Source organism: Desmodus rotundus, chromosome 7 (assembly GCF_022682495.2).
Source record: "Desmodus rotundus isolate HL8 chromosome 7, HLdesRot8A.1, whole genome shotgun sequence".
NCBI classification, from domain to species: Eukaryota; Metazoa; Chordata; class Mammalia; order Chiroptera; family Phyllostomidae; genus Desmodus; species Desmodus rotundus.
In genome coordinates, this window is record NC_071393.1 from 22241317 (window position 1) to 22266450 (window position 25134).

The 25134-nt window shown below is 44.2% G+C and overlaps 1 protein-coding gene across 1 annotated transcript; it reads left to right on the forward strand.

The window, feature by feature from the left end:
- The first annotated feature begins 959 nt into the window (after positions 1–959).
- On the forward strand, positions 960–25052 carry FAM118B (family with sequence similarity 118 member B). Its single transcript, XM_024557138.3, is given in 8 exon segments — positions 960–1024; positions 1026–1048; positions 4468–4720; positions 15512–15739; positions 18875–19003; positions 20267–20552; positions 24199–24255; positions 24503–25052. Coding segments are annotated over 8 exon segments (1053 nt in total). The 5' UTR covers positions 960–961; the 3' UTR covers positions 24517–25052.
- The last annotated feature ends 82 nt before the right edge of the window (positions 25053–25134 follow it).

The window sequence follows — 25134 nt, forward strand, 5'->3', positions numbered from 1 at the left end:
GCTTACTCAATTTTGAGCAATTAAAACTTCTCTTGGTAGTTCTCACGTAATCCATGGTAACTCTGTTCTTTGGCTGGTTTTCTCGTCACCTGGACATAATTGGCCATTTGTCATGTATTTTTACTTGATAATACCTTTTCCAGTTAGCACAGTGTGTTTAACTTTCTTTTTCATCCTCCCTTGAGGACGTTCTTTCACTGCTTGGAGAGAGGAAGGGCTGGGGGGCTGGAGGTGGGGGAGAGAAACGTGGACGTGAGAAACTTCAGTCAGCTACCCTCTCGCAAGTGCAACCCGGGATTGAACTCAACCCCCCCGGGCGGGTGCCCTGACCAGATATCTATCTGGCTGCCTTTCCCTCCACAGGACGACGTTCCAACCAACTGAAACACACTGGCCAGGGCAGTTTATCACAGTGTGTTCAGCTAGAGAAACACGTCTCACCACCCATGAGGATACAATTGTCCAGCAACAAGGAATGTCTGACAATCAGCAAATGAGAATTGATTGATGTGTTCTTGACCCAGTGATTTTTTTTTAGCTGTTAGAAAATGGATAATTGGGAGCTATTAGCACACTTATCTGTGGTTTTGTTCCGAGTCTTCCCCAAGCCTGTTTCATGAGAAAATAAAAGGTATTTCTGACACTCCACAAAAATGATGGCCAGTCATTGACGTGAGCCGACGCTGATCTTGCGGTTTTTCAGAGGTGGGGGGGAGCTTTCAGGAACAGAAGCAGAGTGGCAGTGTGGAGTACCAAGTCATCATTTCAGAGTTACCTTCTTTCAGATGAATTTAATTCTGTACGTTTGGGTCGCTCATGAATCAATGAATTTCTGTTAAGCAGGGTTTACCTTTAGAGTGCCTTTAGGGTATACGGCTTATTAAAACTGTTTAATGTGTATGCTGTTTTGAATGGTACATCTAATTGTGGTCCATGGTGTTTAATATATTTTAGAAACTTGATGGCTTCTACAGGGAGCCAGGCCTCTGATACAGACAACATTTTTGGATTCTTCAGTGATGGCGCACCCCCCCAACAAAAAGCCCAGGTAAACCGGGGAGGGGATCCGAGGAGTGAAGCACGTTCCCATCACGGTGGTGCACGGAAAAGAGCAGACTTGCTCTACGTCCCGGTAGTTCTCACTACTTAGTCGTGACCTTTATGCAAAATTAAAGTTCTGTTTTGGGTCTAATTTTTATTTTTTATCAAGATCGTAAATGTGCATAACTGTAGAAGTCAGTACTTCAAGGCTCATAATGCCTCACTCATCCCCCACTTTGAACTTTTCTATATGTTTCTCTAATAGTTACATTCATGTTTTTAAAAACAGTGCGTGCTGCTGTATTCCAGTGTTTGGGTTTAGTAATATCTATTTCCGGTTACGGGAGATGAGAATTAGGCTTGCTTTCATAGCACCTTTCCCACATTGTCACACACACACACACCCCATACACACTCCCCATACCCCCCAGTATGTTTCCTGTCACGTTTTCTGTTTAAATCAGTTTTTAATATTTATATTATATGCCTGTATAAATAGTATTCATAGATGAACCTAGTAATGTGTTATGAGCACAATTCTTGTCCATTTATGCCTCCAAGTTATGAAAGATTGCCTTGCTCTTATTTTTTTTAATTTATTTTTTTGGTTCACTTTGTTTTCTGTGTTCCTGTCCATTTATCTTCAGACTCTGTGACAAAAGAGTCAGCCTCCTAGACTCACTGACCCCTCAGAAATGTCCCACTACCTGTGAGGACACAATCGACACTAGTCATACTTGTCCATGGATTCTTCCTCCGCACTGGGCTCCGCCCCGAGCATGTAGCTGTTCTCCCTGCCGCCCTGTTGCTGACTCTGCCATTTTCCTTCCCCACCACGCTGAGAACCCCTCATTCATCGCTCCTGTGTTGGGTCCTGTCTCCTGGCTCTCTTGTCTGTGTGTGTGTGTGCTTCCTTTAGCTTCCTCAGTAAGGACGCATAGGAGACAAGTATTCGGAGATGTTTGAAATGTCTTTACTAGACACTTACATTTATTTGATGATTTGGCAGAGTGTAGAATGTTAGGCAGGAAATTGTTTTCCTTAGAGTTATGAAGTTATTGCTCCTTCTCTGCTAACACCTAGATGTTTCTGCCAAAATAGCCACTCTGTTCTCTGATTCCTAGTCATTTGTATTATATGGCCTCTTTCTTTCTTTATTAGTAGTTTATAAGAATGACTTTTATTCCCAGGAACCTCAAACTTTCACAGTACATCATTGTGAAATTTTCAGGTTGTGGAGAATAAAATTATCTAGATACCAGGTGTTTGCCCATCCCTTTTTACAGTATTCTGTTCATGTTTCACTGATGCTGGTTTTTTTTAAATTGCTGTGAAGATGTCATTGTTTTCTTTTTAGTTTTTCTTCTCTTTCCTTTATTGTCTCTTGTTTCCTCCAAGTTCCAGTTTATCTGCTAGTTTTGTTTTGGTGAAATGCTCACGTTGGGGACTTTGCCCAAATATAAGGCGACCCTTTTATGTCGGCTTCTATTTAAAAAGCCAGATTGTGTATGTGCCTAAGGGGCTTGGTCATGGATGGGCCACACTGCGGGTTTCAAGTACAGGCAGTCCCCACCTGGCAGCAGCTCGGGCTGTTGCCTCTTCTCTTGGGCTGCCCGTTCCTCCCAGAACGGGATTCTCCCACCTGGGACCGAATGGGGAATGGGGTACAGGTGTAAGGTCCACTGCCAGTGTGTCTTCTGAGGGGAGAGGGCAGGGGAGAGTCTTCTGTTTCATATACAGACCTTTACCCACACAGAGTTCTCACATTGAGAATCCTCTGATTCAACCTTTCTGGAAGGCCAGCCTCCAGTCCCAGAACTCTACCCAGTTGGTACGGTCTTGCCACGAATTCGCCCGTGTGGGCCCTGCCAGCCCCTCCACCTTCAGATACAGCTGGGCAGTCGCAGGGTTCTGCAGAGGGCATCCGCTCTGACCTCTCAGCTTCTGGAACTGTCCATCTCTGTTGTCTGCTGTCAGCGTTGCCTGTTCTACTCTTTATGAATTGATGTCTTCTAAAGAATTCCTTTACTATTAGTGGTTTTAGGAAGAGCCAGAAATGGAAAACAACTGTTAAATCTTTTTAACTGGAAGTCCTAAGGTAGGAAAACCTACACCTCAAATCTAGAGTGTATGAGGTAAAAAATTCAAATAGTACAGCACAATCAAGTGGGAAAAAAATAAACTTTTTTCTCCCCTATCCCCAGAGTGACCACTATTGACAGTTTTTGTGAATCCTTCTAGAAATTTCCTGAGTGTTTGTGCGTGCTTCACCGTTTTGATTCCCTTGAACTGAAAATCATTTTTTGTCATTTGCTTCCAGTACCTACTATTGTCTTTCCCGATAGACTGAACTTTGGAGATCGGGGCTCCGTTTTGTTCATGAATGCGTCACTAGTGCCTACCGCAGTGTCTGCTACTTTCTTTATAAACTTTTTGTGTCCATTGAACAGCTGAATGCAGGAGTGAGGGATAGGGAAGGTAGTGTTTTCCCAAAGCTTAAAGTGTTGTTCCAAAACGCTGATCCTGTTCCTCTCTATTTTATTACTGGGACAAAAGGTTGAGAAAGACAATTTCTCGTGGGAAAAATGCCGCAGCAAAAATGAAAGTAAATCAATACATTTCGAACAGATTTCATTATAGCCTGCAGAACAAAACCCCAAAACCTGTGCCCACCCTGTCTCACCTGGAGACCTCAGGATGGAGCTCCCTCTGAGCTTACCTGGTGAGAAAGGGATGGTTTTCACTTTATGTCATACCCATAGAATGGTTTGCTCTTTGTTTATTTAGATTCTGGAGGCTCTTCCTGTGTTTTCAGAATTCTTTTGGCCACTTTTTTCTTGTCTTTGGCCTGAGGGCACCTAGAACAAACAGAAGGCAAACTTGTTCCTTCGTTGGACTATGTCCTGCCCAATTTTAGTCACGCTGGGTTTTCATGTTCACAAAGTTGGGGCTTGAATTGTTTATTGTCCGCCTTTCATCTGCTGTTTTGTTTCTCAACAACTGCAGTTTGATTTGTATGGGGTTCTGTTCCCTCAGGAATCTACATCAAACATGTTCTTTGAAGTTTGATACTGGTTTAAAATGGAACTTTGCCAAACTCAGCTGAGCTGTAATATAATTGGAACTTTTCCTGAAATTAGTGGGGTTTCTTAGATTTTCTTAGATCTCCTTTCTACGAAGGAGAACGTTGACTTAAGATTGCTTTTTAGGGTTCCTGAAATGGGGTTTATGGCTGGTTTTCAGCAAGCACCGGCACCACGTTCTGGTCTGTGAGTATCAGCTGCCTTGGAGAGGTGGCAGAGACCCAGCACTGGCCACCTCTGCAACCGTGAAAGTCACACCCGAAAGCCGTGGTTTTAGACGGTCTCTCTGTGTGCCCCACATCTGTTGGAAGGTCCCCATCCTCTCTTTTGTTAACTTTTTTAGGAAGCTGCTTCCAAGCTTAAAAAGTAAGAAGCCTCAGGAGCTCGTGCTGGTGATTGGGACAGGCATCAGTGCCGCGGTGGCGCCTCAGGTTCCAGCCCTGAAATCCTGGAAGGGCTTAATTCAGGCCTTACTGGATGCTGCCATTGATTTTGATCTTCTAGAAGATGAGGAGAGCAAAAAATTTCAGAAATGTCTCCACGAAGACAAGAATCTTGTTCATGTTGCCCACGACCTTATTCAGAAGCTGTCTCCTGTGAGTACCCTGTCATTTGAAATCTAAAACCACCCGCTGCGTGCCAGCTGGGATCGGGGTGTTCACTTCCAGCGTGTGGGTGTGCACAGCACTCGGCTCTTCCGCGAAGTGTTGTTGATGGGTCTCCCTCACGGTGTTATGTTTGGCCCCATTTTAGTGTGTGGTGTGTGTGTGTGTGATGATGATGGTGGTGGCGATGATGATGCTGAGGCCTTTATGTAGAAGTGAGACCCCTGTCCCATTGTCACTACGTCTCGAATGGTCTTTTTCTGCACTCACTACCGTAAAGCTCTGTTCTCTGGCGCTTACGCCTTTTAGGGAACCCAGGGAGGTTAGACGTCATTCTTACTTTATGGATGAAGCAGCACAAGTTTTTAATGTCCTTCTAAAGGCAGCCACTCAAAATATTTATAAGGAAGTTGGATACCAATTTCCTAAGGCTAAAGAGCCTCCTTGACTTGTTTTGTCTTATAAATGTCTTTAAAATAAGGACTTATTAAGTCCTTATTAAGAAATATTGGAAAATAATAGAATAGCCAAAGCATAAGTCAAATGCTTAGAAATATATATATTTATATAAATATATAAAACTCTCACTCCTGAAAGAGTCAATCATCAGTATATTTATATAAATATATAAAACTCTCACTCCTGAAAGAGTCAATCATCAGTATTTTTCCCTCCCCCACACCCAGCCCTAAGGCCTTAGGAAAGAAGTGTCATTAAGAATTAGCCTAAAAGTCATGGATTTAAAAGTAATTTCTTTCTGGTTCATGACTCATTTTAGAAAGGTAGGGACTTTTTTCACTTCTTCTTTTCATTTCCTTGTCCCTAATTGGGATACATTGTTACTAACCTAGAACAGGCTGTGAAGAGCTCATGGGACCTTCACCTTATACCATATACAGAAACTAATTCAAAATGGATTAAAGACTTAAATATAAGAGGTAAAACCATCACACTCTTAGAAGAAAACATAGGTTTAAACTGCACGACCTTGGATTTGGCAGTGGTTTTTTAAACGTGACACCAAAAGCACACGCAACAAAGGGAAAAATAGACAAACCGCAGCTCACCAAAGTTAGAAACTGCTGGGCTCCAGGAGCACTGCCAAGAAAATGAAAATACAGCCCTAGGGTGGGAGAAAATACTAGCAATTTGTATATCTCATAAAGGTGTAGTGTCCAGAATATATAAAGAACTGTTACAACTTGACCATAAAAAGGCTAATAATTCCATTTAAAAATGGCAAAGGGTTTGCATAGCCGTTTCTCCAAGGAAGATATACAGATGGTCGGTGAGCACTGGTCATTAGAACAGTGCACACCGAAACCACGTGAGGTACCACGAGGATGCTAGACTGGAAAGTCAGTGAGCCCGGGCAGAGCTGTGGAGGAACGGGCCCCGCATACACAGCTGGGCGTGTGAAGCGGTGCCGGCAGTGGAAAGCAGCATGGCAGCTCCTCCCGTAATTAGACACAGAGTCCCCGTATGACCCAGCAGTTCCACTTCTAGATGCCTGCCCAGGAGAAGTGAACACGTTTGTTCATACACAAACTGATGAGCGAATGCTCGTAGCATTATTACTCATAGTAGCTGAAAGGTAGAAATAACCCATACGTCCCTCACCTGTCAAATGGATAAACAAAATGTGGCATGTTCATACAACAGAGTGTGACTTAGCAGTAAAAAGAAGTTAGGTACTAACAGATGCTACAACATGAATGAACTTTTAAAACATTATGCTAAGTGGAAGCCAGTCAGTCGTAAAAGACAACCTAGTAGGTGACTCCATTCATAGAAAACGTCCAGAACAGGGAAATCCATCAGAGAAATCCAACAGAAAGTAGTTACCGAGGGCTGAGCAGGGATGGAGGGCAGAAGGATGATAAAGAGGATGGGGGTTTTTTGAGATCGTGACAATGTTGTAAAATGGACTGTCGTGACAGTTACACAGATCGGTGAGTCTGCAAATGATCATTGAACTGTACACGTTAAGTAGTTGATCTGTATGCTATGTGAATAATATCTCAATAAAGCTGGTAAAAGAATGAAAAAGGTATATGATCCAAATAGTAATCAATAGAAAGTGAGAGTAGCTATATTAGTGTCTGAGAGAGAACATTTGAGAGCAGAGAGGAAAGAAAATGCATTTTTTTAATGTCCAAACATATACGAATTATTGTCATACGAAAGGTAATTCAAGACTGTATATACAAAAAATGTAAGGGATTGTAGTATTAAAGATGTGTGGCAACCAGTTTATTGATAAAAAATGTTATTTTTCTGGAAAGAAAAGAAAAGAAAGAGCTCACGAGGGAAAAGAGTAGTCCCAGTCCCGGAAGACTAGGCAGGTGGAGAAGTCCAGTTTCAGATGAGGGCCCTGCGGTGTTGCTTCGCCACCCTGCTACCTTGGCCGTAGTTACCAGTAACCCATTCAGTGGCCTCCTGGGAACAGAAAACATGACTTTGCCCGTTCGGGGTTATTATCATTGAAAGCAATGAGAAGATTGAAAGTCAGTGTCACTAAACATATACCAGCCGAATATAGCAAACTGGGGTCACTAATTATCTGTGGATGATAATTTATTACTGACCTTAAAGTATACTGTAGAATAGTGTCAGTTTTAATAGAGTAGCAATTGTTCAACTTTTTCAGGTCAAGACTCCAAGATGAAAAATTAAAACAAAAATTTAAAATAATAATTTATTTAAAAATAATAGTAAACCTATTATATGTTAACATGAATGTTTATAAAAATAATTATTTTTAAGACAAAATTGTGAAAAGAGTAATACTGTTACATTTTTGCAAATCTCTTTAGTGCCTGGTTTAATAGAAAACAGCTGGATTCTAATATCTGCTTTATTTATAGTCAGTCTGTTATGTTTGTGTTGGTTTGGTTTAATATATGGGAAAAACCCAGGTTCCACAGACACACAGTTGGAAAAGAAAGAAGTAGAGATGTTCTCTGTTTATACCACACCAGAAACTCAGGGAGTCGTGGCCTCCTCAGCACTAATAACAATTGGAGGCTGCCAGTCAAGATGGTGGTGTAGGCAGGCGTGGCTCTCACCTCTTTGCACAACCACGTCAAAATTACAACTGAAATATAGAACAACCATCGCTCAGAACCAACAGAAATCGAGTTGAATGGAAGTCTGACAGCTACAGGGTTAAAGAAACCACATCCATCCAGACTGGTAGGAGGGGGAAGACACAGAATGGGCTGGTCCCACATCTGTGTGTGGTGGATAAAAATTCAGGAGGGACATGTCAGGAATGAGGAGTCCCAGCCCAACACCAGGTCCCCCTCAGCCCAGGGTTGCAGTGCCAGGAAGATAAGTCCCCACAACTTCTGGCTGCAAAAACCAATGGGAATTGAGTCGGTGGAAGAAACTGCTGGAGCCCAAAGCACTCCCTCTTGAACTTACACATGGACTCACCTACTCAGACTCACTCCCTCTGAGCTCCAGCGACAGGGTGGTGACTTAAGGGGCACCAGGGGTGTGCAGGGGGAGGCTGAGGTGTCTGGTATCAAAGTGAGCAGAGGCTGTTGTCCCTTTTCTGGGCCCTCCCCCATAGACCCGACAGAGTGGTGCCATATCTAAGATTCCATCAACCTGGCTAACACTGTTTGACTTGCCTTGGAGATCCCCAGAGACTCCGCCCCACCCAACTAATGGGCCCACCCAAGCTGCTTTTCTATATGAATGGTTTTAGCTTATGTTTTACAATTTCCTAAATCCTCTCAAATAAGCAGCAGCTGCCCTCAGTGAGCCCCAGGCCTGGAACTAGCAGCCTAGCTTCACAGCTTGGCTTCACCTGGAAATCTCCAAGCCCAGGCCAAGTAGCAGCCTTCTCTGGTTGCTTTATAGCTTAGGCAGGGTGGCCCCGGGCAAAACACAGAGGGCTGACCTTGGACTGCACCACCTGGGAAACCCCGGGGCCAGCTCACGCAGTGGACAGCTACAGACCACGTCGGAGCACCACTGCCTTGCCCCTGCACAGCTGACCCTCCACGGAGGGTGGAGGTTGGTGGTCAGCGGTCACAGCCAATCCTTGCAGCTGACTGGCCTGTGTAAATCCCTCCCATTGACCTGCCAACAGCAACCAAGGCTCAACTACAAGAGGAGGGTATACTTCGCCCACACAAAGGGTGCACCTTGCGTCCCCCAGCTTGGATGGGTGATAGGGGAGGCTGTGCCACTGGACCCTAAAGGATACCTATTACATTAGGCCACACTATCAAGACACGGAGACTAACCAGCTCTACCTAACACACAGAAGCAAACTTGGAGGCTGCCAAAACGAAGAGACAAAGAAGCATGTCCCAAATGAAAGAACAGATCAAAACTCCAGAAAAAGAGCTAAACAAAATGGAGATAAGCAATCCATCAGATGCAGAGTTCAAAACACTGGTTATAAGGATGTTCAAGGAACTTAGTGAGGACCTCAGCGGCATAAACAAGGTCTAGTCAGAAACGAAGGATACACTAATTGAAATAAAGAACAATTTACAGGGAAACAACAGTAGAGTGGATGAAGCCGAGAATCAAATCAATGATTTGGAACATAAGGAAGCAAGAAACAACCAATCAGAACAAGAAGAAGAAAGAGAATCCTCAAAAAACAAGGATAATGTAAGCAGCCTGTGGGAGAACTTGAAGCAATCCAACATTCGCATCATAGGGGTGCCAGGAGGAGAGGAGAAAAAGCAAGAAATTGTAAATCTGTTTGAAAAAATAATGGAAGAAATCTCTGATTTGTTGAAGGAGATAGACATGCAAGTCCAGGAAGCACAGAGTCCAAAACAAGATGGACGCAAAGAGGCCCACTCCAAGACACATCATAATTAAAATGCCAAAGGTTAAAGGTCATGAGATGGCAGAGTGGAAGTGGGAAAATGGGTGAGAGGTGAGGGGATTAAGAAGTACAAATACATAGTTACAGAATAGCCATGGGAAATGGAGTAATTAGCCAAAGAACTTACACATATGTCCCGTGGACATGAACAAGGGTGGGGGGATTGCCTGAGAGAGTAGGGGGTGCTGTGTGCAGGGGAGCCAAGGTGGGGAAATCAGACAGCTGTAATAGCATAATCAGTAAAATAGAAAAAAATTTTTTTAAAAGATTAGTAACTATGTAATCTGAATCAAATCATTCCATATTAATGGTTATCTGAATTTGAACTTCTTCCATTCCGTTGCATTAAATAAGTCCATGGATCTGTCTTGCACATAGAATGAATCTCTCACCGGTATGTGATTTTGTAATATCACACGTTGGTCATTCGGAAAACGCCAGTTCACTGAGTTATACACAGCTCCAGGTGTTGGCACATTTCACTATGCAGTAAAAAAATGCCTCCGTTAATGTCACTGCCAGTCTCATCCCAGAGATACTTGGAAGCTGTCAAGCTCCCTGTGGCAGAGAAAAGTTTTCTAAACCGCCAATTCGTGCTCGGAAGCCCAGATTTCATCATCGGCAGCAGCGGCAGCAATCAGCAGTGGTTTGCCTCAAGATGACCGGCTCCCTCCGTTCATTTTTGGGAGTGATGCCTGAGAATACCCAAATCTGAATAGCCGTAAGTTTGTCAGTCAGTCAAATGAAAATGGTGTTTGATGAAAAAAAAGGTGGCTCATTCACTTAACAGTTCAAACAATCACACAAGTGTTTTGCCTGGAGACAGCTATCCTACTCCAGTGTACAGAAGTGCTGCGGGCATATTTCCTGTTTCTTCATGTGGAATATTAAAAGGACAGGTACTCGAGAGTCAAGATTTAATGCAGTTAATTTGTACTGCCTCATTAAGGACATCCTTAAGTTGAGACCGGCATTTTTTTCACACTGAAAGCCTTCGGAGGGACGCAACAATCACTGGAGTTTACCTAGCCAAACTGACGGCACGTGCTGGGGAGCAGATGTCGTCAAATGCTCTGAGAACAGCAGTTTTGCAGCTTATTTTATACATTAGAATCAAAGGATGAGACATAAGGGGTTACATGAAATCCACTGGTGGAAAGGTTAGGGAGGTGGGAGGAAACAAAGCATGGGAAATTTGGGGGTTTGGATAAAGAGTAGAACAGATACATACGAACTTCTTTTGCATTGGTGGGTACAGGATAGTTAATAATTAACATTTACAGCACTTAGAGATGGTGTGGGGGAGGGGGAAGCAAGGTAGCAGTGAGGTGTTCTGGGGTCCCCTGCTCCTGGGGGAAGTTGTGCCCTGAGGGGTCCGGAAAAGGAGCATTACTCTGACCTTCCCAAGGTCTGTTATCTTCAATGCAAAAAGAGGATGGACAGGCTCGGGAAGGTAAACACTGACCTTTGTCAGGGCAACTACAGACGTGACTAGCGGCTGTGACTTGCTTTCTGTTAGGAATTTTGATGTTCAGACCATCCTATGTGGTTACTTTCGGTCTCTGAGTTTGTAAGCCTGCCGGGCCGACCTCCCCTGAGCTTGTCAGGTGTAGTGTGTGGCCCCTTTTTGTCCACAAAACAAATCAACAAACAAGTGTTGGAGAGGATGCAGAGAAAAGGGAACCCTAGTGTTCTGTTGGGAATGCAGACTGCTGTGGCCACTGTGGAAAACGGTATGGAATTTCCTCAGAAAACTGAAAACCGAACTGTCTTTTGACCCAGCAATTCCACTGCTAGGATTATATCCTAAGAACCCTGAAACACCAATCCAAAAGAACCTATGCACCCCAATGTTTATAGCAGCACAATTTATAATAGCCAAGTACTGGAAGCAACCTAAGTGCCCATCAGATGAGTGGATCAAAAAACTATGGTACATACAGGAACTACTATAAAGGACACATGGACAAAATCAAGGGGAAGGGTGAAGGCAGGAGAGGGAGGTGGGTTCGGCTGGGGTGGGGTGGAGGGATGGGGAGAAAAGGCAGACAACTGTAATTGAATAACAATAAAAATTTTTTAAAAAACAAAACAAAAAAAACTATGGTACATTAACACAATAGAATTCTACGAAGCAGAGAGAAAGGAGTTTATACCCTTTGGGGCAGCATGGGTGGAACTGGAGAGCATTATGCTAAGTGAAATAAGCCAGGTGGTGAGGGACAAATACCATATGATCTCACCTTTAACTGGAACGTAATCAACAAAAGAAAAAAGCAAACAAAATATAACCAGAGACATTGATATTAAGAACAATCTAACAGTAGCCAGAGGGGAGAAGGGAGGGGACAGTGGGGGAAAGGGTTTTCAGGAACTACTATAAAGGACACATGGACAAAACCAAGGGAGAAGGTGGAAGTAAGGGAGGGAGGTGGGTTTGGCTGGGGTAGGGGGGAGTGGTTGGGAGATAATGCAGACAACTGTAATTGAACAACAATAAAGTAATTTAAAAAAAAATTAATAGTATTGCATTTTTTTTTAGTTATGAGGGTGTTGCAGTTATGTTTTATCTGCAAAGGGGAGTCCTTATCCTTTAGGGAACCTACTGAAGCATCTGAATGAAATGATGCCCAGCAATTGCTACAGAAAATGCAGCGAAGTGGGGAAGGAGCGAGGCGGATGGGAGTTTAGGTTACCCAGGATTGGCTGTGGTGTGGTTATTGTTCAGACTGGATGATGGGTACATGAATTTTTTTTTATACTCTTTTTACTTTTGTGTCCTTTTTAGTTTGAAAATGTCCATATTAAAAAAAAAAAGAAGAAGAAGAAGAATCTAACAATAGTAATGTGGAAGGTTAGCAGGCCCATCTGTTGAGCCAGTTTCTTACTGTAGGGAAGTGACCTTGTCCTCAGTGCAGAGAGTATTAGGAATCAGGGAAAAAATGCCAATTAAGGAGACCCTGGGCAAAAAACAGTTGTGCATGTCCTGGCACCTATAAAGCTGGGGTTTTGTGAAGAATAAGTGAGATAGCAAACATGAAGTGACTGGCACATGGTAAATACACTGTACATGTTCGTAGCCTCGGTGAGGGAGTCAGGTTTATGCCTGTTTTCTCTGTCTGGGATCAGAGAGAGGAGAGTCACGGGGAGAAGGAATCGAAGTAGGAAGTAGCGTTGGACTCAGTTCACTGTCTGCAATGAATGAGAAAATGTCCACAAAAGTTGTGTGGGAGTTCGGCATTTCCTTTTGGCCATGGAACTTCCTATTGTTTTCATTCCTTTGTCCTGATTCAGAGAGGCCACTGGTGGGAACTTTAGTTCAGAGTCACCTGCTTCAAGAGAGAAAAATGTTCATTTTTAAGTCCGAGGAAATCGGCGTAGCAACAGAAAAAACCTCTTTTCTTCCTCTCTCTGTTGATATGCAAAATGTAATAAAGAAATAGGACTAAAAGATAGCTAGCTACAATAAGTGACTCATGACATTTATTTCCAGGCTTTAACCTTTTCTATTTCTTTTCTTAGAAGCAAGAAAATATATTCCACACCCACGATTAGCTGATTGTATACCCAGGCATGTTTATCTGTGTGCATAGTGATTAAACTGGTGCTTGACTCTAGTGTTACATAACTGCGCATGAAGTGGCGTCCAAAATAAGTTGTAAACACAAGAAAGTCCTTTCAGTAACCATATTCTGTACTTAATTTTGCTTTTTTGGATAGGTACTGTTTACACACATTGCAGAAACCAAACGACGTGAAGAGGTGTACGTGCATCACAGCGCCTCACTCCCGCCAGTGTCCTCTCTCCCAGAGCTCACCCCCAAGTAGGGCCCCACTCTCGCTAGGCTTTTGAGTACCCTCCTAGTGTTCCTATTTGCAAAAAGAGGCAAACAGGACTATATTTATCCTTATCTCCCTGCCTTCGTCCCCGGTGTCAGCAGGCGGTGTTCTAGGCACACTGCCCTGCACTCCTTTGCTTGACCCAGCAGTGCATGCTGGAGGCCTTCCCGTGCCAGTCTGCTGTGCGTGCGTGCATGCTGGGCTTGTCTCCCGAGAGCAGGATAGCCTTGTATGTGTCATTTCCGTTGTTGGCAGATTCCATCTGCGGGGTACATTCCTAGAAATGGAATTTCAATATTGTAAGGTAAATGAAGTGTGATTTTGATAGACCTTAAAGGGGCACTGTATTTTTCATAACAAATAGGAAAGGGCCTGGCGTTCAGGAGTGGTTGACTCTTGTAAGTAGTGAAACTCAGTAACTGGGGTTTAAATTCTTCACAGTTTGTTTCTGATCAGATTGCTTTTTTTTTTCTTTTCCTTTTTTATTGTACACCCAGGTGTGTTTATCTGAGTGCATGATGACTAACTGGTGCTTGAATACAGTGTTACATAACTGTGCATGACTCCAAGTCCAAAATGAAGTGATACAACACAAGGAAGGCCTTTAAATAACTGTGTTTACTTAATTTTAAACTTGTTAGAGTCCTCTGTTGGTTGTCTGCTACAACATACGATGGAATTATTTGTGCCCTTATGGAATGAGAATGGACAAAAGCGAAAATTCATTCCTAGCCACATAAATTAGGGGCCATACTATATTTAGCACTGGAAAAGAATCTCCGAGCCCCTGACAGCAGGGTACAGTGAGGAGCCTGTCTAGTAGTAGATGTCACAGGGACCAGGGACTGGCGTGTCACCACCAGGGAGAGGCACTGTTTCACCTCTGCTCTAATTGTTCTACTGTGGAAATATTTACCATTTATTTGATTGGCATAAATAATTGATGATTTTATAATATACTTTGAAAAAGGAGGAAAAGAGTTTGGCAGAGTGAAGTGTGTTTCATGAATCTGCTTCCATGGTTCCATGGAAACAGGTCTTTGTCTTGAGCATGGTGCTATTAGAAAGATGCACAAAGAGAACCAGGAAGGGAGGGGGCACCCCGTCGATCTACAACCCAGCTCGGAGCTTGGTGACCTGGAGTTCGAATGGGAAACATTGGGGCCTTTAAGAACTAACTCTTGCTCTGACATCACCTAATGGGATGATATTGCAGGAATAGGGTAGGGATCAGGTCTGTGTTATAGCGAGTTAGAGTCACTTTCCCTTTCAAATTCCTTTTGTCCCGGGAGCCACTTTATCTCTCCATCTGAAGTTGGTATTTTATTTCCTCATCAGTCCACAGAGATATTTACATGTATTCGAAATGAATCCGGGAAAGGAGTTACTTAAATAAACCCTATGTTAAGAAATAGGGAATCTGTTTAGAACTGACTAGTGTTTGCTACTTTTAACAGTTGCAAAACAAAGATGTTTGATAGCCTTCATTAAATACTGAGTATTCTTCCTAGTAAATCTGTAGGCAAATTGCTAACTTACGCAAGGGCAGAACAGGCCATGAGAATGTAGGGGGTTTTTCCGTAGCATCCATAAAACTTAAGCCTCCAAATCCGTAGGCAGCTGGAAAAAGCACCTGGGATTGGAAAAAGAGATGCTAAACCACGTTTAGAGGTGGGGTCTCTTACTAGTTATTCCCTAGTTAAAGTTTACAAAAGCACACACTGTTTTCTCGCCTGAGGGCAAATTAGAGGGCAGTTGGTGCTGTGCTTCCCCCCCAGCATTGCTTCAGTCCTGGTCGTAGTTATATCTCTTGGCCGAGCCCGTCTTCTCCATCCCGCGCAAGCGCCTGCTTGCAGAGCTGGTGCTTGCTGACATGGGATGTGATAGTGCTGATGCTTCTCGGCATTGCACTAGGCACTGGCGCGCTGTCCTCTTAATTTTCCTCATACCCTGTGAGGTAGGCCATACATTAGCCCTTATTATAGGTGTAAAGTATCTTTCAAAAAATTGCTATTACTGTGACTATGGCAAATGATATACCAAAACCCCTCGCATTAATTTTTCTCTTTCAAATCCCTCCCCAGCGTACTAGTAATGTTCGATCCACGTTTTTTAAGGACTGTTTATATGAAGTATTTGATAACTTGGAGTCAAAGATTGAAGACTCTGGAAAACAGCTGCTTCAGTCAGTTCTCCACCTGATGGAAAATGGAGCCCTGGTACTGACTACGAATTTTGACAATCTCCTGGAGCTGTACGCAGCCGATCAGGGGAAACAGCTGGAATCCCTTGACCTTACTGACGAAAAAAAGGTAAAAAGTAGAACGTTAGTCTGTGCTTCAGGCTAGCGGAGAAAACCTGCCTTCCGGTCAGTACATTGTGTGGTGCTGGTATTTATGGGGAAAGAGAAAGGAAGCTTCTCCCCGGTTGGATTTTTTTTTTTTTTGAGATGAAATCAATGTACAATAAAATTCACAGATCTTAAAAGTGTTCAGTTTTGACAATTTCACTCAGTTTTAAAGCAAGAAGCAGGAAGTCATTAGAACTGTAAGATCTCTTTAATACCTGTTATTATCAGGCATGTGTAATGTTGACTTAGAATTTTCTCTTAGAATTTGTTCTTTACGCCAGCTCCATCTGAAAATGAATGAAAACTACCTGATGACTCTGGAAGACCAGCCTTCAGGTCAAGTGAGTGCCAGGTTGAGGTTAATGTTCAGTGGAGCCCTCAGAGGACTTTTTAAAATGGTAGCCCAAACTGTACCTAAGTTATCTACCACATGTTGAATTATAGATGTTGCTTTACATTCACTAACGAGAGGAGGCTTTATTAGAAAGAGTTTGTAATTTGAAATCTAGTACCAGGAGATTCTATAGCTACACCAACATGTATTTAATTGGTGAAATACAGTGAAGCCGTAAAAGGGAAAATACTCTTATTGGCACAGGAAGATATCGGAGACATAATGAGTGAAGAAGAAAGAAAACAAAACTGGTTATAAACTGCCACCAGGTCTCACTTGTGCTGCTCTGCAGTTTTGTAATTTTCCTTCTACACTGGGTTTTCCCAGGAGCCTGCCTCAGTGTGCAGCCTAGAGCCCCGTTGAACAGGGTGTGACCAGACCAGCCATTCACCCACTGGCTTCCAGTGGCGCACAGTACTGCCTCTGCCAGAGGAGGCGCTGTGACGCCGCTCTCGTAATGTTGCTGCCCTTGAAGCCAGGTTTGAAAAGGAAATCACAGTTAGAGAAATGGTGCCCTGAAGACTGAGGTTTCTCTGGCTGGCATGCTTTCCACCCGCTACTCCCATGCTTGGATGGCCGCTTCCTTCACCTGTTAAATCTCAAACAGCGCCTCCTCCGAGAGGTCTTCTCTGCCCGTCTTGTGTAAGAAGGGACACACCCTTCTGTTCTGTCCATTTGCTTCATAGCACTTACTGTAACTTACTTTTTAAATTTTATTTTTCAATTAAAATTTACAGTCAGTACTCGTTTGTACGAGTTTCAGGTGTACAGCATAGTGCGCAGACACTCTCATACTCTACCCAGTGATCTCCCTGATATTTCCAGTACCCCCTTGGCACCACGCGTAGTCATTACAGTGTTATTGACTGTATTCCCTGCGCTGTGCGTCACATCCCCTATAATTTTCATTGTTTCTGTTGAAGATTTTATTTATTTATTTTCAGAGAGAGGGGAAGGGAGGGAGAAAGAGAGGGAGAGAATCATCAACGTGTGGTTGCTTCTCAGGCACCCTCTACCCAGGACCTGGCTTACACCCCAGGCATGTGCCCTGACTGGGAATCGAACTGGTGAGCCTTTGGTTTGCAGGCCGGCACTCAATCCACCGAGCCACCCCATCCAGGACTCGTTGTCTGTCTTGGTCTGTTTGGTTTTTGGCTGTTTACCCTTCTAGAATAGCAACTGGGCAGGTACCATGTCAGCCTTTCTTACACCCGTGTCTAAGATAGAGCCTGGCGCTTAGTAGGTGCTCAGTACATATTGATTTAATGATTGAATGGGTCCTGGCCGGGTGGCTCAGTTAGTTAGAGAGTAGTCTCAGTACATGGAGGTTGCAAGTTCAGTTCCTGTCAGGGCACATACCTAGGTTGTGCGTTCGATCCCTGATCAGGCATGTATGGGAGGCAGCCAGTTGATGTTTCTCACATCGATGTTTCTCTCTGTCTTCCCCCCTTTCTCTCTCTCTCAAATTAATAAATAGTTTTTTTAAATAAATAATTGAATGAAAATCAGAAACTAATCGCTGGAAACAGTGTTTACACTGTTTCTGATATAATCTCTGAAGAAGCCTGACCAGTGTTGCAAGCATCAGGCCTTTTCAAAGTTAGGGGTATCTATCAGACCTGACATTCTCCTTCTTATCTCCATCCTGGAGCCTCACGCTTTACTTCGTCTGTTTAGTCCACGTTAGGGGCAGTGCTGAAGTCTAACCGGTAAAGCCATTGGCGGTAGTCAGGATGGGGCCTAATGGTACTCAGGTTTCAAATCCCTGTGCCTCTTGACTGTTTTGTCTTAATTCATACCTTGTTACTCCGGGATGTTATAAGAATAAATGTGCACTGTCTTGAGTCGCTGGGAAAACAGAACTGTAGAAGTGAGGTGGCTGTTGTCACCGTTGTCATTGGAATGATCAATCTGCATTGGTAGCCTTTTAGGTAACTCAGAGGTGACTGAAGTGATGCTTTTTCTGCTCATCAGTTGCTGCACAAGAAACCACCCTGAAATTTGGGGGCTTAAAACCCCATTTTATTTGCTGGTGATGACATGAATTAGTGATCGCAGCTGGGCTCAGCAGGCAGCTCTTTTGCTGGTTGTATGGTGGCCCCCTCGGCAGCGGTAATTGGTGGCCAGCCCGCAGCTGGCTGGGTGGTGCGAGATGACCTTGCTTCTGTTTCTATCGGGCAGGCCGTAGGCTGGGCCCTGCATCTCCAGCAGGCTAGCCCAGCCTTCTACACATGGCAGCTGGGATCCAAATCAGCAAAAGAAAAGTAAGACTTGTGCCAGCATTTTTTAAGCTTCCGCTCGGGTCGTGTTGGTTGATGCCCCAGCTAAAGCAGGCCACGTGGCCAAGTGAGTGTTAAAAGGACTGCACAAAAAGCTTGATATCTTGAGGATCGTTTCGGAAACAGTCATTCGTGTCTCTCCTGGGCGTCACCAGTGGAAAGAGCCCCTATCATTTCTGCGATGATGAGAGAACATTCTAATTTTTTATTGTTACTTTCCACGTGAAATCACCAGACTTGCTGCCGTCGGTCCTAGCAGTCTTGCCTGAAATGGGCGCTGAAGCCACATCAGGTTTTGCATTCTTGCTCTGTGATATGTCGTGAACTGGAGAGTTAGGCCAGAAGCCTAGTCGTCTTGCCCATTGGGACCCTGAAGCCAGTGTTCGGCCCGCCACCCTGGTTGAGCTCTGTTTGTGTTGTGCAGGTCCTAGAGTGGGCACAGGAGAAGCGGAAGCTGAGCGTGTTGCACATCCACGGGGTCTACACCAACCCAAGTGGCATCGTCCTTCATCCTGCTGGGTATCAGAACGTGCTCCGGAACGCCGAGGTCATGGTGAGTGGTGCCGGTCAAGCCGGTCCCGGGAAGGCCTTCCCGGAAAACTCTGGGTGTTCCATTGGTCTTCAAGGGGGGTGACGTTTTCTTTCCACTCAGTAGAAGTTGGAAGGTCAGACATCCTTTCCCGTGCTCCTCAGCTTGTGGGTGTGCATGCCACCTTAGGAAGCCTACTCTTCAGGTCTCCCGCTGTGCGGTTTTCCTTTGCTCTTGGTTGACAGCCGGCTGGTGGCACCTGATCATTGTCGTCATCTTCACAGACGAAGAACACCTTACTACCTCTATTTCTTGTTGGGTTTACCACAGTATTAACAACCCTCTCTATGCCAGTAATAATTTATGTAGCTTTTTATGGACCAGTCAGTACTAGAACATGAATTCTAAAGTAATTTTGTGTAAATGATGATAGGTTTGTACTGAATTGCCACACTTACTCAAACTTACTGCTCAGTGGAAAAATCACACTTATTCAAACTTACTCCTCAGTGATAAAGAGGAGGTCTTCTTCTTTGTGAAAAAAGATCTGTGTTGATCTTGACAGATGGAAGTTTTAGACTTGCTCACACATAATATCTTGTGGGAGTAATTCATTGGCCTCAACTCCGAAACCAGCATATACCAGCAGTTTCAAGACTGGTCACTGTCTAGGGCGATTGCATCTACATGATGCAGCAAAAGAAGGACCAGAAGAGAAAGCATAAGAGCCTTTTCCCCCCGCATATTGTTTCCTTGACCTCTGATGGAGCTGCATTCATCACTGACGCTGCAGGATCCCTGAAGCAAAATAATTTCTAATGTACTTATATTTATATACGTGTGCACAGATGTATACACATACACAGATTCATACTGATGTTCTCAGTGTCAGACTTCCTTAGAGAACAGCTGGTGATGAAATTATCTTCACCGGCGGTCCAATGGAAAGAGTAATGTATTGAAGACCCGCTTCGTGGCCTTATGGCCTCTGGGCACATTGATGTACAGAATCAACTGCAAGGTCAGTAGATCAGTGCTAACCTGGAGAAACCCTGAATAGGGAGCCTGCAGGAGAATGCCAGGTAAAGATAAATTATAGACAGTCATCAAGGTACAGTAATAAACAGTAAGAAGATCGGATTTGGGGACTTTCTCTTACATCTTGGTTTAATGCGGACCACAGTCTGATGAAGGCAGCAGTTTCAAGGGCCCTGCAACTTCTTTATTTGAGACAGGCCTGTGTGTGTCTTCACGGTGTCATTAATATGTTGTTTCTTTCCCTGCAAGAGAGAGATCCAGAAACTCTACGAGAACAAGTCATTCCTCTTCCTGGGCTGTGGCCAGACCGTGGATGACACCACCTTCCAGGCCCTGTTCCTGGAGGCCGTCAAGCATAAATCTGACTTGGAACATTTCATGCTGGTTCGGAAGGGAGATGTGGATGAGTTCAAGAAGCTCCGAGAAAACATGCTGGACAAAGGGATTAAGGTCATCTCCTATGGCAATGAATACGCTGATCTTCCAGAATACTTCAAGCAGCTCACCTGCGAGATCTCCACGAGGGGCAGGTCAGGTGAGGTGCACCCCGGGGCCAGAGGGGTCTGAGAGCAGCAGCTCTGTGGCCGTGTGTGGAATGTTCTGGGTGAGGTCGTCACCAAGGTGAGAAGTGTCATCCTAACCCAAATGTGAAGCGAGGTCGTACTTGGTCTGCAGGCTAGACTTACAGTGGCATGCGGGCAGGAGGAACACGGACCAAGGCAAATCCAGTATAGAAGTGGGAAGAATTAAAAAATTCCGCCTCATTAGTTATCAGTGAGATGCAGTTAGAATTTAGATTTCTAAATAGGAAAGGGCGATGACTCAGTTTTGGCTGTGAGAAATGAAACATATTCATGTTGGAGTATGTTCAAAATTTTAAGACCTTTGACCCAGAAATTCCATCTGATACAATTTATATTAGGAGAAGTTTCTCCCAAAGAGATGATTGGACAGTCGCACAAAGACAGAGGCACGGGAATGTTACCGTGTTGTACGTAATGGAAAATATTGGATGCAACCTAAACTGTTTCACTTGATAGGGGACTCTGTAAATACTCCAACACTTATTTAATTGATAAAATACAGGAAGCAATAAAAGGGAAAATGTTTTTATTGTCCAAAAAGATGTCAGAGACATAATATTGTGAGTGAAGTGGGGAAAAAGCAGATTGGAAAATGCCATGGCCGGCCAGTCCCATTCATACAGAATTTACACTCTGTGTGTGTGTGTGTGTGTGTGTGTGAGAGAGAGAGAGAGAGAGAGAGAGAGAGAGAAATGTCTGCACTTGCACTGATGGTTACTAGACTAACTTTGGTCTTATTTATGCTGTAGGATTTAAGGGTTTTTAAAAAATACTTTGTTTCTATGTTGGTATTTTCTGTTGTGCAATGATTATGCATTAGCTTTATAAAAATGTAAAAAACACACTTTAAAATGCTCTTTGGATACTGTTACAATGGTGTTAAAATCAGAGGGTGGGGACTACTCTCTGGACGTTTTACCTCGGGGTTCTAACAGGAAAGCCAAATGGGGAGGAAAGGTTTGGTTGATTAATGGCTCCAGGCAAGTTCCCAGTAACCCCACAAAATAACAGAACTTCATGGTATCAATGAAATTGAAGAATGTTTTTTAAAACCTTACTTTGAATAAAGCCAGGCCCCAGGATATGACTGTTCTGACCACCCGATTCCCAACAAACTTTGCTGTTGCACGTAAAATATGTTCTTGAAAAGTTTTATATTAATGTAGATTTTCATCGTCACTCTGAATGCATTCTAGAGGGCCTCGTAAAGTTCAGGGTATTTAGTAGAGAGAACTTTTCTGAAATCTCCCAGCCGTTCCCAGCCTTTTTTCCTGAATCAGGTTGCTTTGAGTGGGACTTTGGAATGAGAAGTTCCACGAGCTCTTATCGCCGTAACTGAGCACTGAAGCCCACGTCTGCCCTTTCGCAGAAGCTGAGCCTTCGGTTTCTCTTCTATGCGCAGTTTGCAGCTCCTCCTGGGGGCGTGCTGTCTGCTGTCCTGCAGTGTTTGGTTCTTTTGCTTTTTACCCAACACTTAGGGCTCTCAGTAGGTTTTCCTACTGGACACCCTGTTTCCTTCAACAAGGAGCACACGCCCACTCGTGGTGTATTTCTCTTGATCCCCATCCTGATACCTTCTACCCAGGGAAGATGCTAAAATTGAAAATGAAGTTCCTCTGTTCCATTAGCTGTTGCATTACACTCAACCTTTTCTTGACAAAGCTCATCCAAAGTGGTACAGATGCTTTTTTTTCTTTTTTAACTGTGTGGGCTTCCTACTAGAGTTGCTTTCCTGAGTTTGCACTGGTTAGGCATTGGGAATTTTTAAAAATCGAGGATTCTCAGTATGGCCAGGGGCTTTATTAGAAGGGGCAGCTGAGTTGGTTTGTGATTTGAAACCTAGCAGAGCAGTTTGGGGTTAAAAACATTCTTCGCTGTGAGACGAGTCAGCCTTACCTGCCGTCCTCAGTTGTGTTTGGAATGGCAGTGGATGCACACTGGTAAGGGGGGTCCTGTTGTCTCGTGTCACGCTGAGTGCTTGCTGTGTGCCTGCGTTGTGCTGGACACTCACTTTTGTGTAGTGAAAATGGCTTGGGTTCAGAAGAGTGTGAGATCTTGTACATTTATTTCAGAAAAATCGAGTTAGGAAAAGAAAAAGAATTCTTTTATAGCCCATTACCATCATACAAGCAGCTATTTTGGTATATTTCCAATTAGCAATTTTTCCTATGCATTTTTTCAGCAGTGTAAACAAAGTATACTCACAGTCTGGGTACTTTTTTTATTCAGTGGAACATGATACAATTTCCTACAAGGCTGTAGGTTTTGTTGCTGGTTCAAGATTCCTGTGCCCTACTCTTCAAAGGCCAATAATCAGAAATGTCAGAGTTTGGAGTAAGGAAAGGGTTATTGATTGAGAAGGTGGGGGTGGGGGATCTTATGGCTTCAGCAAATCCATTTTAAGAGAGCCCAGAGTTCAAGCATCTTCTGTGTCCAGGGACAGGAGAAGGGGGCGGGGCACGGGGCGGCCAGGAGCCTAGACAGCCAGGCTCCAAGAGGGATTCAAGGAGGAGGGCGAGATCTCCCAGATCTCTTTGTTCCTGGTTGGTCTGTTGAACAGCACCTCCCCCCTGGTCATCTGAGTCCAGGCTTGAGGCTCCTGTAAAGCTTTGATAAACAGCCATTATTTTGTACATACTTCCCTGCCTCTGTGTAATTCCTCTAGTTAATTAGCAGGTCTGGAGCTGGAGCTATGCGCTGAAGGCCATGGAGAAATGCAGGCTAGAATTAAAATAGTCAAGAAAGTGAGCATTTCACTGTTACATTTACATAATCACTATTTTTACTGACTGTCACAGTCCAGTGTGGCTGTTAGTTTACGTAGTTATTTTCCTGTGAGTCAATTTTTAATTTTTTGTAGGTTTTTAAATTGTAAGACCTACTGCAATGAATGTTATTTTTACCTGAACAGTTTTTCCTTTTGCCAGTAATTTCCTTAGGATAAGTTCTCAGGGTAGTTACTAGGTCAGGAGGCACAAACATTTTAGGGGCTGGTGCTTTCCAAGAGAGAAATTGCAGTTTGGCACGTTTGAGTGTGTTTACGTGCGCTCCGGTGGGCCACGGTCCCCTCTTCCCCACGCCAGTCTGTCCCTGTGCCGGCCAACAGTTTCCTGCAGGGGCAGAACTGTCCTGCCATTTTTGCTGTCTAGTATCAGAATCACGGCACATGCGGCTGTTGACAGTTTGAAATGTGATGAGTGTGGCAGAGGAACAGACTTCTTAATTTAATGTACAAGTCAGCCACGCTGGGCTGATGGCGTGGTGCGAGCACAGATCCGCCCCACCTCTGGCTGTGGGAGTGTCTGCCACCCAGACCCGGTTGGGACGGGCAGATGCACCACATGGGCAGACACACTTGGCCCCTGTAAACGTTTTGTTGACAGGCAACGTCAGTGCACTTGGACCTAGCTGTTCCCGTTATTTAATACAGCTGTCCGAAGTCTGAGTGAGTTTGTTCTCCCCACCTGTCCTCTGTAACATGTTCATTACTAAATAATGCCATCCTTCGTAGTTCACACATACGCTTTCATCTCCCTTTGGCTGGTTGGTTTTGGCTTTTTTGGTCTAATAGCTGATACTGTTCATTCTGTTTAGCAGGGACGGCGAGAGAAGGTCAGCTAAATGGTTCATCTGCAGCACACGGTGAAGTAAGAGGTATACGATTTCCTGTTCTACTCTTTGCCAGTTTGTCAGCAGAAAATGTGGTCCTTGGACTGAGTTAAGACCTTGGAGAGTGACTGACTTAACCTCTTGCTACCTGGAAAGGATCCTGTGTTTTTTATCAAATCTGTTACAAGATTCCTGTTATCCCCTATGTCTTGTCTTCTGAAGTTGGTTACCTTTGAATGTGTAAACCTGTTTTGTGAACTTCCTTTTTATTCTCAACCTTCTCTCCCTGCAGACCGTAGTACATGAGAAGGCTACATAAGTCACCGCTGTGAGACCAAGCTCGGAGGCCCTATCGTGGAAAGTGTCTAACAGTAAACTCACAAGAACCCAATACAGCTCCTAGGAAGAACCAGAACCCGGAAATTGAAGGCTGGGGCTTCGGACAGTAAGGGGGGAGGGGACGTTCCAACAGCTCTTCCTGCGGCCGGTTCTTGGTCTTTTTTCCCCCAGTTCTTGGCCTTACACGGCCTGTTCCAGTTTGAGAATACCCGAGTGTCGGCGGGACACACACACAGCTCCCCTCCCCACCCCAGGGCCAGCACACTGCTTGTGTCTGCACAGCAGGCCAGTGCGACGCCCAGCAGGCTGCTGCTGGGCACGGAGGACTTGGGGCGCAGCTGCCGTGGAGCTTTCCGCGGCCCTGTTGAAGTTTTGTACTATACTTGGTTTTCCAGTAATGCCCAATCACTGTTTTTTAAAACAAGACTTGAAGCTCGTTTCTAGACCTTTCACAGTGTACAGTATTTTGCTTACCTGAGCTGTATTAAAAGCGCGTTCATTTATTTCTCAGGGCCCTGCTTCTATTTTTAGTTGCTTTAGAAAACTAAGCCTGGTTTTCGTAACTCCACTTTTAAGAGGTCTGTT